The following is a 12,720-nucleotide window of genomic DNA, read 5'->3' as shown; positions in this document are numbered from 1 at the left end:
AAAATAAATTCAAGCTGACTAGATTTTGGTCAGGGTTTCTACTTGAACTATTAGAATCATAATATTTCAAGACCTGAAATTTGATTTTGTCAAACAAACAATAAAATACCATCTAAAACTATTTTGGATTTTTTCCTAGCAAATGGCAGCAATTCCTAGCTAATGTCTTTGTTGAGAAATGATGAATCCAACAAAGTACCCACCTAAATATTATGATGTATGTTTATGCAATACGCAAAGACTTTTAACGGGACATTTCAATATGGTAATCGAAAAATGGTCATGAGATTCATTCAGGAAAAATAAAAATAGTGTTACATGATTTTCGTGAAAAAACCACCAGCCATAAAAAGTAGAGCTTGTGGAATGTTTGGTAGAGTCGTTTAGGAGATTTGGTAGTGTCGTTAAAAATGGAACATACGAGAATGCTTCTACGCTGGTGAAATAAAAAAAATTGTGCTCTAATTTATTAAACAAAACAAAAACGTCTTTCAGAGTCATTGTTACTGAAGAAAGACATTACTTTTATCATTGAGAATGACGTTGGCTGACTGCAAAATCTGGCTCATTGAAATATTATATTTTGCAATGCGTCACGCTTATTGGAAAAGTTTTTAGTATTTTCTAATCTGATTGATTTCTTAAACTTATTGCAATCAGCTTATATGCTAATTAAGCTAATTAAGAAATGCGTAAATAATTATTCGATCAGACTGAATCTGCTTTGGCTTATTGTAACTATTATATATTTTAATAAGACTATTTATAATAAGTCACCACTACTATGGGCTTATTGCAAGCAGCTTGAAATAAATAAGGTTAATTGCGCAAATTAGCCTATAAGTATAAGGACTGATTAGCCTACAAGTATAAGGATATTTTCAAATTAGCCTATAAGTATAAGGACTATAATAAGGCTGATTAGAAAAGGATGGAAACTTTTCCCATCTGCCTGGCGGATTGCAAAATGACAGTGGCTATATCCACAGAACTGGAACATTCAATAAATAGTGTTATAACATTTATAAAGGCAAATGAAAGACATACTTGTCTTTACTTTTTTTTTTTTGGTTAAGAGCGAATTTTCTTCACTTTGTCCACATTAATTCGCACATTTTAGTAACTTGAGGTGTTCCTCTGGAATAGTTACAATTGCATTTTTGAGAGCGAAATTTTACAGCAAATTAAGTTTAACAACTAGTTTTTATTTATTTTTATTTTGTTCTTTGTATTGGAAATATCTTTTTTCCTTCCCTTTGCGGACAATTTCTAGAAATGGATGTCGACAGTTTTGGAAACGAAAAACCTAAATTAAAAATTTTCTTCACCCATAAATGCTCGACCAGAAATTTTGAGAAGATGCAAAAAATGCTTCTGCGAAAAAAGTGGTAGTGCAATGAAGTGGAATGTGGTAGTACAATGAAGTAATTAAATGAAGTGGACATTCTCTTGTGTTACCTCCCACTTTAGAATTTTTTCTTTTAAAGAAAAGGATCTCCCAGTAACGTCAGATATAAATGTTAATATTTTTTTTATGAAGTGTTAAAATTATATTATGGTAATCAGAACTATTTTGTTTCTATAAAGTAAATATAACACGCATGACTTTTTTGCAAAAATATTATTCAACTGATGAAAGAAACATTTGACACAATTGGAATGAGATTTTATTTCTTTCCATAAAACAATCGTAGTAAAAATTGCTCGCATTACATCTACCCTTTGTTTATATGTATAGTTATGTTCATTTTGAACCTTAGGTGAATTTTGTCTTAATAATGCATCAAATTTAGATGACAAAATAAAAAACTTTTTTGCACTAAGTATGAAGGAAATTAGTTTGTTTGCTCTCAATTATAAGACATGACCATACATGAAAATTTACATTTTTAGATTTTTTTTAAAGATTATAGTATGTCGAAAACAGTTAATGACGCATTTACTCCATTATGTGTTTTGAAATATTGAATGCCATATACCCTTATTAGATATTTGACTTGCAGGATGACGCAGGATAAATCTATCTCAGATTTGTGAAGTTTGAAACAGTGCTTCGAACGTCATTGGGTAGTTTACTTCAGTTTTTATCTCAATGGATTTTAAGTGGCAATTTTTGAAAGTGTTCGATTAGGCTTAAACAATGAAACTGACAAATTTCGGAACATTTATTATTTACATTTATTTATTATTGAAAACAAAACTAAGTTTTGGAAAAACTGCCGATAGGCATACTCGGAATGTTCACGATGTCCTTGATATTGTGCAAAATGCTATGAAAGTGATTGAAACCGCCCATAGTTTAGGCTTAAATAACGATTTTTGGTTGAATAGAGATGTGCATGACAAACTGTTTCAAAGTAAACTTTTAAATTTGATACCTGTCTTCATAAAAATTTCTAAAAATGCTCGAATTAAGAGATGTTTGCAGGATTTGTGGTATCTGAAAGAAAATCTACATTTTCGGGATTTTGAAGATTCATGGGCATGGAAAAGTAAGTACCGAATATTTCATTTTAAAATACTTTTGATCTGAATACATATATATATATATTAAGTTATACAATATTACAATATCAGAAAGCACTCTTTTTTGCGGATATAATCGTGTGGGCTGATGAAAAGATTATATCGTTTATTTTCCAGTTTTTAAAAAAAAATTTCATCCTTTTTTTCTTCTTTTATTTCTAAAATCAGTTGTTTGTTATATATATATATATATATATATATGAGATATATATATATGTTTATTGGGATGTCTTTTTATTGTATTTTCTGCCATTAAACCCACATTCTGCCAATTCCATATTTTGCATTTATGGATTACTTTTCCAATATTTCTTTAAAGTGACTTCTAAATTTCTTTAAGCATGGGAGATGACCTGGACCGTCGATTCTTGCCAAGAAAATGGATTCAAAACAATCATTCAAATCCATATAACAACTTTTTTTCAATAAAAAAATTACATCTTTTTAGTAAATACTAAGTCATTAAAATAAATTTGCATCCAAATAAATGACATGTAATTCGTTAAACTTATTAGAAATGTGCTATAGTATAAATTCTTAAAGCGTAACAGCACGACTGAGATATATATATATATATATATATGAGATATATATATATGTTTATTGGGATGTCTTTTTATTGTATTTTCTGCCATTAAACCCACATTCTGCCAATTCCATATTTTGCATTTATGGATTACTTTTCCAATATTTCTTTAAAGTGACTTCTAAATTTCTTTAAGCATGGGAGATGACCTGGACCGTCGATTCTTGCCAAGAAAATGGATTCAAAACAATCATTCAAATCCATATAACAACTTTTTTTCAATAAAAAAATTACATCTTTTTAGTAAATACTAAGTCATTAAAATAAATTTGCATCCAAATAAATGACATGTAATTCGTTAAACTTATTAGAAATGTGCTATAGTATAAATTCTTAAAGCGTAACAGCACGACTGAGATATATATATATATATATATATGAGATATATATATATGTTTATTGGGATGTCTTTTTATTGTATTTTCTGCCATTAAACCCACATTCTGCCAATTCCATATTTTGCATTTATGGATTACTTTTCCAATATTTCTTTAAAGTGACTTCTAAATTTCTTTAAGCATGGGAGATGACCTGGACCGTCGATTCTTGCCAAGAAAATGGATTCAAAACAATCATTCAAATCCATATAACAACTTTTTTTCAATAAAAAAATTACATCTTTTTAGTAAATACTAAGTCATTAAAATAAATTTGCATCCAAATAAATGACATGTAATTCGTTAAACTTATTAGAAATGTGCTATAGTATAAATTCTTAAAGCGTAACAGCACGACTGAGATATATATATATATATATATATGAGATATATATATATGTTTATTGGGATGTCTTTTTATTGTATTTTCTGCCATTAAACCCACATTCTGCCAATTCCATATTTTGCATTTATGGATTACTTTTCCAATATTTCTTTAAAGTGACTTCTAAATTTCTTTAAGCATGGGAGATGACCTGGACCGTCGATTCTTGCCAAGAAAATGGATTCAAAACAATCATTCAAATCCATATAACAACTTTTTTTCAATAAAAAAATTACATCTTTTTAGTAAATACTAAGTCATTAAAATAAATTTGCATCCAAATAAATGACATGTAATTCGTTAAACTTATTAGAAATGTGCTATAGTATAAATTCTTAAAGCGTAACAGCACGACTGAGATATATATATATATATATATATGAGATATATATATATGTTTATTGGGATGTCTTTTTATTGTATTTTCTGCCATTAAACCCACATTCTGCCAATTCCATATTTTGCATTTATGGATTACTTTTCCAATATTTCTTTAANAAGCATATATATATATACTTGTGGTTAGGATGGTGACCCTGTTAGTTGCGCATAAATAAAGATAAATATTTGTCAGAAAAATAACATTTACAAATCATATTGTCATAACTTTAACAACTACATGAAATTTTTTTTCTTCTGAAGCTTGGTGTTCAACATAATACTGTATCGACTTGTGACAAATCAAATTGGAACTATCAGGAGCTAATTTGAAACTAGTAATGAAAGTCCAATTTGTTTCTCCCCCCCTAATATGAGCTATATATTTTTTTTTCTCAACCATTTTACGGAGATGGGATATCGTTGTACCTTTTATATGTTTTTTTCAGGCGCCTTAATTACAAGCAAATATATTTGATATTTTTTAATTATAAGAAAAAATCGCTAAACTGTCTAATAGTTTCTAAAAAATTGTTATATTATTGGAATTATATTTGTACTAAAATATAACATTAAAAAAATTATTTTGAAATTTTTTTTCATTCGCATTCAAATATTTGTCAATAATTTGCAAATTAAAGAAATTTCAATGATGAATAACTGTTTCTCTTAGATATCTAAATACAAATAAATGTAAATTTAGAAAATTATTGTTTTAAAGTGAGCCATATTTTGAAAATTTTATCTTTAACCCAAAGAGAGACACCGGTGAGCCATACGGTATTTAATAATCATAAATTATTAAAATGCTAAATATAATGTTTTTCACTTATTTCGATCTAAATTTAATACAAAATAAGGAAAGAAAATGTTCGGTGTCAAAGGGTAAATGAAACATTAACATGGGTTGTTTTTGAATCAAACTATAAAATTATAGTTTGGTTTAACAGAACTATAAGTGTTTTAAATCACTATTTTTCATTAAATAAATACATCACAAAAAAATTAAGCAACTCTCTTACTCTTTTAGGTCTATTTGTAGAATTTTAATTAGTGAAAAGGTTTCAATTCAAAATTTTAACTAATATTAAAACTAAAGTCAGATTTTTTATACTACTTTTTAATGTTAATAATGAACTAAGTTTAACACAGTTTAACAGAGTGGATTTTTATTCACTGAGATATCATCAGAGAAAGCGAAGACCCTACCCTTCACGAATCTTAATTTTTGTATGTTTCCAAAGAAAAAAAGAACATTTTTAAAATGGTATTTACTCAAATGTTTGCTGAAAATAATTTAATTAGTTAATAAAACATAAGCAAACGTAGTATTTTTGTTTTAGACCTTTTAGAAATCTACTTTAGATTCGGACCTTAAAATATAAGACAACTTGCATCGTCAACCAAACGTTGATAAAATTTCAATGGAAACATTCATTGAAAGTATTTCATTTCACAAAATTATTCATGCAAGCTTTTTAAGGCCTTTTTTATTGGAGCACAAATAGGACAATAGTTGCACAATCATTAATAAATTAAGTTGGATTAGGAAAAGGTAATATTAGCTTGAAATTACATGTGGGTATATTTTATCTATGTTAGAACACAAAAATTCTTATATTCATATTTTCACTTAACTGTTTAAAAGAGTATTCTGTAAGCAGAATTAAATTAAATCATAATTAAAAGAGAAGCTCAGTTTAATTGGGTACTTGCAACTCGGGACGAAATGATGTGAGTATGCCTAGGAATGTGATTTAAACCAGATTTTAATTGGATACCTGTAAGTGACGTCAGACGCGTCTATTGAACCTGATTGGCTTCTGAATCAATTTACCAACTATGACGTCACTTGCAGGTATCCAATTATTCACAACTACGAGGAAAAAATAACTACTTAAAATCATTTGTTTAAATTTTTTTTCACTATTTCAATAAGGAAATTTACAGTAAAATATATTACAAAACTTCCATAAGTGTGTACTAATTTGTTGCGTCACTTGTAAAGTCATTTCTTAAGGAGAATTATCATTATAATTTAAAGAGAGTTAATTTAAAAGTTAAATGTAAGTATAAATGGTATGAAATTAAGGAGAGGAACTTAGGAACTTGATAAACTTAGTTTAGTGATTATAAGTTAGATTTGCTTTTATTAATGCAGTGTAAATCACTAATTATTTTTTGCCACGTTATGAGTTTTCTAATTGCGATCTCAGAAAAAAAAACTGCAGTTGAAGAATATTTTCAATTAATAAAATACTTGTTAACAAATAATAACTATCACAGGTTTGTTTTCATTAACACGACATTAACAATAAGAAATTCTTTAAGAATTCACTCACAAAAAAAAGGATGCTGTAAAACAATTATTTAAATATTTTCTCCCCAAAACTATAGTGTAACGTTAAAGCGTTTTAAGAGGATGTAATGTAAAATTATTAAAAAGAAATAATATCGAAGATAAAAATTCGTTAAAATTACTGAGGATGTTATATATAGAGGAGGTTTTCATTTTAGATCCGATTCCATTATCTAGTCAGTTTGATCTCAACGCAGAAGATAATTTAAATCCTGAGTGAAATATTGGGTGAATTGAATATCTGCAAGTGACGTCATCGTAGGTAAATCGTGATATTTGTCGATTCAGAAGCCAATCAGGTTCGACACACATGCGTGACGTCGCTTACAGGTATCCAAATAAATCTGATTTAAAGCACACGGTTAGGCATAATCACTTAACTTCTTCTCGTGCTAAAAGTACCCAATTCGCTGTTTGGGAAAATATTTTGAGCGGATTCAATCATATTTAAATCACTTAAAGGTAAAAAAAAGAAACAAAACCCACGGTCAGCTTGATTAACTTTGAGACTCTAAACCTAGATCTATCTATGTGTATATTTTATTTTACCTATAGCGGTCACATCAGCATAGAGAGCAACATTCAAATTCACTTAGCCTTTGCCAGAATTCGAATTACATTATTTTTTTAAAAGAAAGTTTTGTAGCATTTTATTTCATTTAATTGCTATAGAGTAATAATCTATCTCTGCAAGTGGATTCAAAATGCTAATGTTCCCACCCTGAAAGCTGTAATATTGAAAATCAAATTAAAAATAAAGCTGAACAAAAAATGAGAACTGAACAATTAAAGTAAGTATCATGTAGCCTTGCTTTTTTAGAGAGGATGTTTTGAGTAAAATCGTACATTCCAAGTTAAATCTTAAAATCTTTCACTGTTTTACAGCAATGGGACATATCCCACGACATGGGAATAGTTTCACTCTAACTTTGTTGCTGCAGAATGGTTGCATGCAATGAATAAATCAAATAGTCCTATTTTGGTGTTAAGATAAAAATCCGAATTCACTGGGGGGAAAAAACGTCACAAAATCTTCGGCATTACGGCAATAGGATATTATCCCACGACATGGTTTCACGTCAACTTTTTTGTTTGCAAAATGGTTGCATGCAGCGAATAAATCAACCAGTTTTTATTTAGTTATAGAGATAAAAATCCAAATTTATTTTAAAACCAAACATTGTTTTTCTACCGATTAATTACAGATTCCAATCGTTTCAATATGCATCGACACTTGTTTAGTAGCTGTAGCTACCTTTATGAATCAAAATTCCTTTGAGTTCATGCAGAGTTTAGCTCATTAAATTACTTAATCATAAATTTTATCAATAATTATCTACGCATTTTAGTGATAGATTCATTTGGAAAGCCGGAAAGTGGTTTCTTGGAAGGAAATCTTAAGTGGGTCGGAAATTTTGATGAATGTAGAAATGCATACGCCCCCAAGAAGAAAGGAAGCGATGCTGGTGGATATCATGGGCATTACTGCAACTTGAAACTCACCCTCATGGTAAAGGTTTAAATTTAAATCAAATTAAATTTCATTTATTTTTAAATATAATGAGAATTTGATTATGTTTGTCTTGATTCCAGGATACTTTACCAATGAGAATCGGCATTTGTTTACCAGAAACTTGCAATCCATCTGATTTTGAACCAATTTTGAATATTTCAAGTAAGTATATATTTTTTGTTCTTTTAACAAGAGACGTTCATGCAAATGTACAAATGATAATGTTTTTTTTAACTTTATTTTCTAGATTTAATCCCTCCATTTTATAAGCCAGACATCAAATTGAAAATTGAGTCTTTAACATGTAAAGGTCCACGAATTATTAGTAAAGTTGGAATCATAACAATGTAATTGTTCTAATTTATTATCTTGGTTCTTGTTTGGTTGAATGTGCGCAATTTTCTTTTTCGTTATTAAATTGTGTTGATACATTATTTTTAATACTTATTATCTTTTTTTAAATTTTTTTTAAAATCTTTTATTATTAAACGAAAAAGATCTTATAATATAATAAATCTCATAAAAATTTAAATCGTTGTTTTATAAATAATCAAATGTTATTTGAAAATAGTTTCCTTATGATGTGTGATGCTTTAATATATGGATAATTCAACTCCATTTATATGCATTATTTGGCATTATATAAACTTAGTAACGTTTACTACAATGTAAAAACTTATCTCTACACTAAAATGGTGGTAACTACTTTACAGCAGAGTGGTGAAGTGGATCTGTGGTAGCTAAGGGTATAGAGCGGTTGCCTCCCAATGAGGTGCCCCGGGTTCGAATTTCAGCGATGGCTGGTCGATACGAATTTCGCTACGAGCTCGCACCAACCACAGTACTGAAGTAAAAAGTCGTCAGGTGTAGACGGATCACAGTTAGAGTCCCCTTACCGTTTGGCTAACTGTGTGAGGTTTTCGTGGTTTTCTTCACCATGTAACGTAAATGCGAGTTAGTCCTTTCAAAAAGTCCTTCGCGAGGTTCAAATTTCTCCCAACACTTGATCCAGGAGTTCCCTTGTCTTTTTGATTTGATTCAAAATTATAAGGTTACCGAGTAGAACATTGGTAGTCGTAAACTCATAATTGGGTCGGCTGCTCAACAACGGTTATAAAATGAAATAAAGCGGTGAAGTGAAATGCCACACATAGCTCTTTCGGACCGAGGTGTTTCACTTCATTAAAAATGTTCTTTTACACAACTTGGTGTAAAGTAGTCGGCACCATTTTTGTTATTCAGTAAAACTAATTACAGTAAGATATGATACACATAAGAGTCTGTAAAGTTATTTTTTCGATGCAATATAAAGCAAGAATCATTCATTTAGGGGATGCATGCATTACATCTTTCTTAAAATAAAATTAGTAGTGAACCAAACATACAGTTTCAACAAAAAGAATATTAATCTGAATTCGAAAAAGGCTTAACAAAACGAAAGCTGATAGAAATGAAATATTACAAAATGCTTTTAATACAATTGACAGATTTATGTACATCTTGTTACAAAAAAAAATTATATTTATTTTACAACTAAAAACATAAATATTTTCTTATAACAATTTACTTCCGTAGAATTTGGAGCATCGTGCGAGACAAAATCACCTTCTCGATTATAAACTAAAATTATCGATCGTCTGACTTTTTAAAAAACTAATGCCAAGATTGGCGTCTAGTAAAAGCATTTAAGTTAAAAGCATTTGTTTGAAATAGAGCACAATTTTTAGAGTTTTTCAGCACCAAATCAGGATTGGCATTACACCATTTTTTACAGTATAATAAGTACAATATTGGCTTATTTAAATTTCACAATGTACCGCAGGATATTGTGAAATACACGTAAAGACATTATACATGTAAAATAAAATTTCATATCATTTATACCCCATAATACAGGATGCTTCAAAGAAACATGGTCAACATAAAACAGCAAGTTAGGCCTATAAAAAGGATAAAGAATCACACAGAAACATAGGTACATTGTATTGTACAAACATATTGTATAGGGTCGCAAACGCTATCCGAAGCCACTAGAAAAAGTTGCTAAATTATACGTAATATACAACATCAATAACCAAAAATCATTTTACATCATTTTATTTTTATTGTAATTCCACAAAGGTACGCATTTATGTCTAATTCAAGTGCAAGAGATGCTCAGAGGTTTGGTTTGATGCTGCAATGCACTGTCCACCATTTGAGCATAGCATATCCTTCTTGTATTAGTGGTAGTAAATGTATAACATGTGTGGTATTGCAGTAAAATGAAATAGTGGTAAATGGTTTTAGTTTACTGTCTTTGCATACATTTGTCATATACTGCCATTGCATGCATTTGTCATATAGCGTATAAATTGTAATGCTATATATAGTGTATGCGATTCCATGTTCCTATGTGATTTTTTATTCTTTTGGTGTGCATGGTTTATTCTTTAATTTCGCAAATGATTTTTTTAAGCACTCTGCATACACCAGGTGGTTGCAAAAGTGCATTCCCGTTTAGAAACGTAATGAAATAGCATTAAAAAAATTATTATTATTATTTTTTTTTCTTCAATCAAGTATTTCCCCCCCATTTTTTGTAATAGTAAGTCTCTCAACGTTTCCCCTCTTTTTTTGTATAGATATTGTATGCTTTATCAGAGAAAACCATAAAGACGGTTTTTATTTCTATTACATAATGAATTTTTTGCCATTTAATTTTTCTTCAGATAACTGATTATACGAAAACCTGCCTTGATTAGGTTATGTAAAGTTGGAAGGTTTTTCTTTTTAACACCCTAAATATTTTCTTTTTAACACCCTAAATATTTTCTTTTTAACACCCTAAATGTTTACTAAATATTACTAAATAACACCCGGTTGAGAGACATGTGATGGACATACTAATTTACTCCCGACTGTTCGCTTATGACTATAGCCTAGATACTGAAGTCCTTTATTGTTAATTTGAATAAAATATATGCATCAATGAAATAAAATAGTTATTTAATAGCTACGACATGACTTTTTTTTTAGTAATACGCCATTTTTCCGATGTAATTACGCTTTTGTGACTTAAAATTGCTATAGAAACAAACAAAATATTACTGATAGAATAAATCAATGTTCTTACCTTTCTTCCACTGCTTTTAACATAATTCACTTACTAATTTAAACACAATTATAATAAACATAATTAAATTATTTAGTTTTAATTCATGTATAATAAACTAAATTTAACTTCGTTCTAAAAGAAAATGTTTGTAATCGTTAAAGGTATTTTACGATTCGCAATTACCTACATAATTGCCGAATACTTGATGATTGTCGTTAAATGTCAAACCCTAAGGATATAAATTATGTTATTTCAGTTTTGATGAAGTAGTGTTGATAAGGTCTTTGCAATTGAATATTTTAATTATATCTTTTGAAAGCCATATTTTGTTTTTTACCTGAATTATTTGTCATTAATTTTCTTATAACTAAGCAGGGAAATGAAAGAACTATAAGTTTCATTCTTTTTTGGAGTAATAATTACTATGCATTATTTTCTTTATTGTTAAAATTTTGCATTTTACTTTTTAGAAGCATCATATCAGTGTTTATCCTTTTGGCCATTTTGGGCAGTACTGTGACAGCATATAAAAATTATAACAATGCGAAACCCAAGGAAGATCTAAGGCGATATGAAGGCGATTTGAAAAGTGTAGCTGTTAATTTTGATTCAGAAAAATTAACTTATGGAATCCCAAAGGTTCTCTTTGTTTTTAATGATGAAATACCTTCGACAATTTTGGGTAAGATTCTTTCATTCCTTTTCAAATTAGTATCTAAATTTGATTTTGTATTGTTTAATCTTTATTTTTACGTGCAGCATTGTCGGATTTCCAAAAAATGATTGATAATTGGAAAAAAAAAACTGTAAAAAACGCAAAGAGATAGAAATGTACGGTTTGTTCCGTTCTGCTTCGAAAACTAGAAATTTATTATCATATAATTTCAAAATTGGAATACATTTAGTCAACAGATGGCACGGCTGATTTAAAAAAATTATGTAAGATTATTTTCTGCTACATATCAGACTATTACAACTGAAATATTTGACGGATGGTTGTAGATTTGTCATTAAAATGTGCCATGCTACGAATAGTAGTAAATTTGAAAGTACTGTTTTATAACTATTGTCAGTTGCACCATTTGTTTTTTAACTGCTAATTACTTTTAAAACTATAAGAATGAACACCTGGTTTTTGAAACATATCGCTGCCAACTATACTTTTCTATCTTTTTTCATTTTTCTTTTCTTTTCTTCTTTTTTAAATTTTTAGTTATTTTAGGACACTTGGAATATGCAGATATTATGTTTTTAATGTTTTGCTTTTATAAAAAAAGCTAAGAAATGTAAATCATTGAAAAGTTTTATATGAAATATTTTACGTACTTTAAATACACACATAATTTTTTAAAATTTTTGTTATTCAAACTTTTTTACAATAAAAATAGAACGTTGAACAAAACTGTTAACGATTTCTTTTTCATTAAGCAGGTATAAATATCTTTTTTTTGAAACATTAGATTATATATATTTATGTAAATCTTAAAATATCTGATAGG

General features: G+C 28.6%; 1 protein-coding gene across 1 annotated transcript in view; it reads left to right on the top strand.

The window, feature by feature from the left end:
* The first annotated feature begins 2,023 nt into the window (after positions 1-2,023).
* The window catches only part of LOC107454327 (nose resistant to fluoxetine protein 6), a 37,516-nt gene continuing 26,819 nt past the window's right edge, over positions 2,024-12,720 (top strand). The window contains exons 1-5 of the mRNA XM_043040848.2: positions 2,024-2,492; positions 7,961-8,121; positions 8,205-8,286; positions 8,372-8,471; positions 11,692-11,903. Coding sequence (XP_042896782.1) covers positions 2,141-2,492; positions 7,961-8,121; positions 8,205-8,286; positions 8,372-8,471; positions 11,692-11,903 — 907 coding nt within the window. The 5' untranslated portion in view covers positions 2,024-2,140. The remainder of the gene's footprint in view (positions 2,493-7,960; positions 8,122-8,204; positions 8,287-8,371; positions 8,472-11,691; positions 11,904-12,720) is intronic.

This window comes from Parasteatoda tepidariorum, chromosome 8 (genome assembly GCF_043381705.1).
Source record: "Parasteatoda tepidariorum isolate YZ-2023 chromosome 8, CAS_Ptep_4.0, whole genome shotgun sequence".
In the NCBI taxonomy this organism is placed as follows: domain Eukaryota; kingdom Metazoa; phylum Arthropoda; class Arachnida; order Araneae; family Theridiidae; genus Parasteatoda; species Parasteatoda tepidariorum.
The sequence above is the reverse complement of the archived record's forward strand: the minus strand, read 5'-3'. Positions and strand labels throughout refer to the sequence as shown.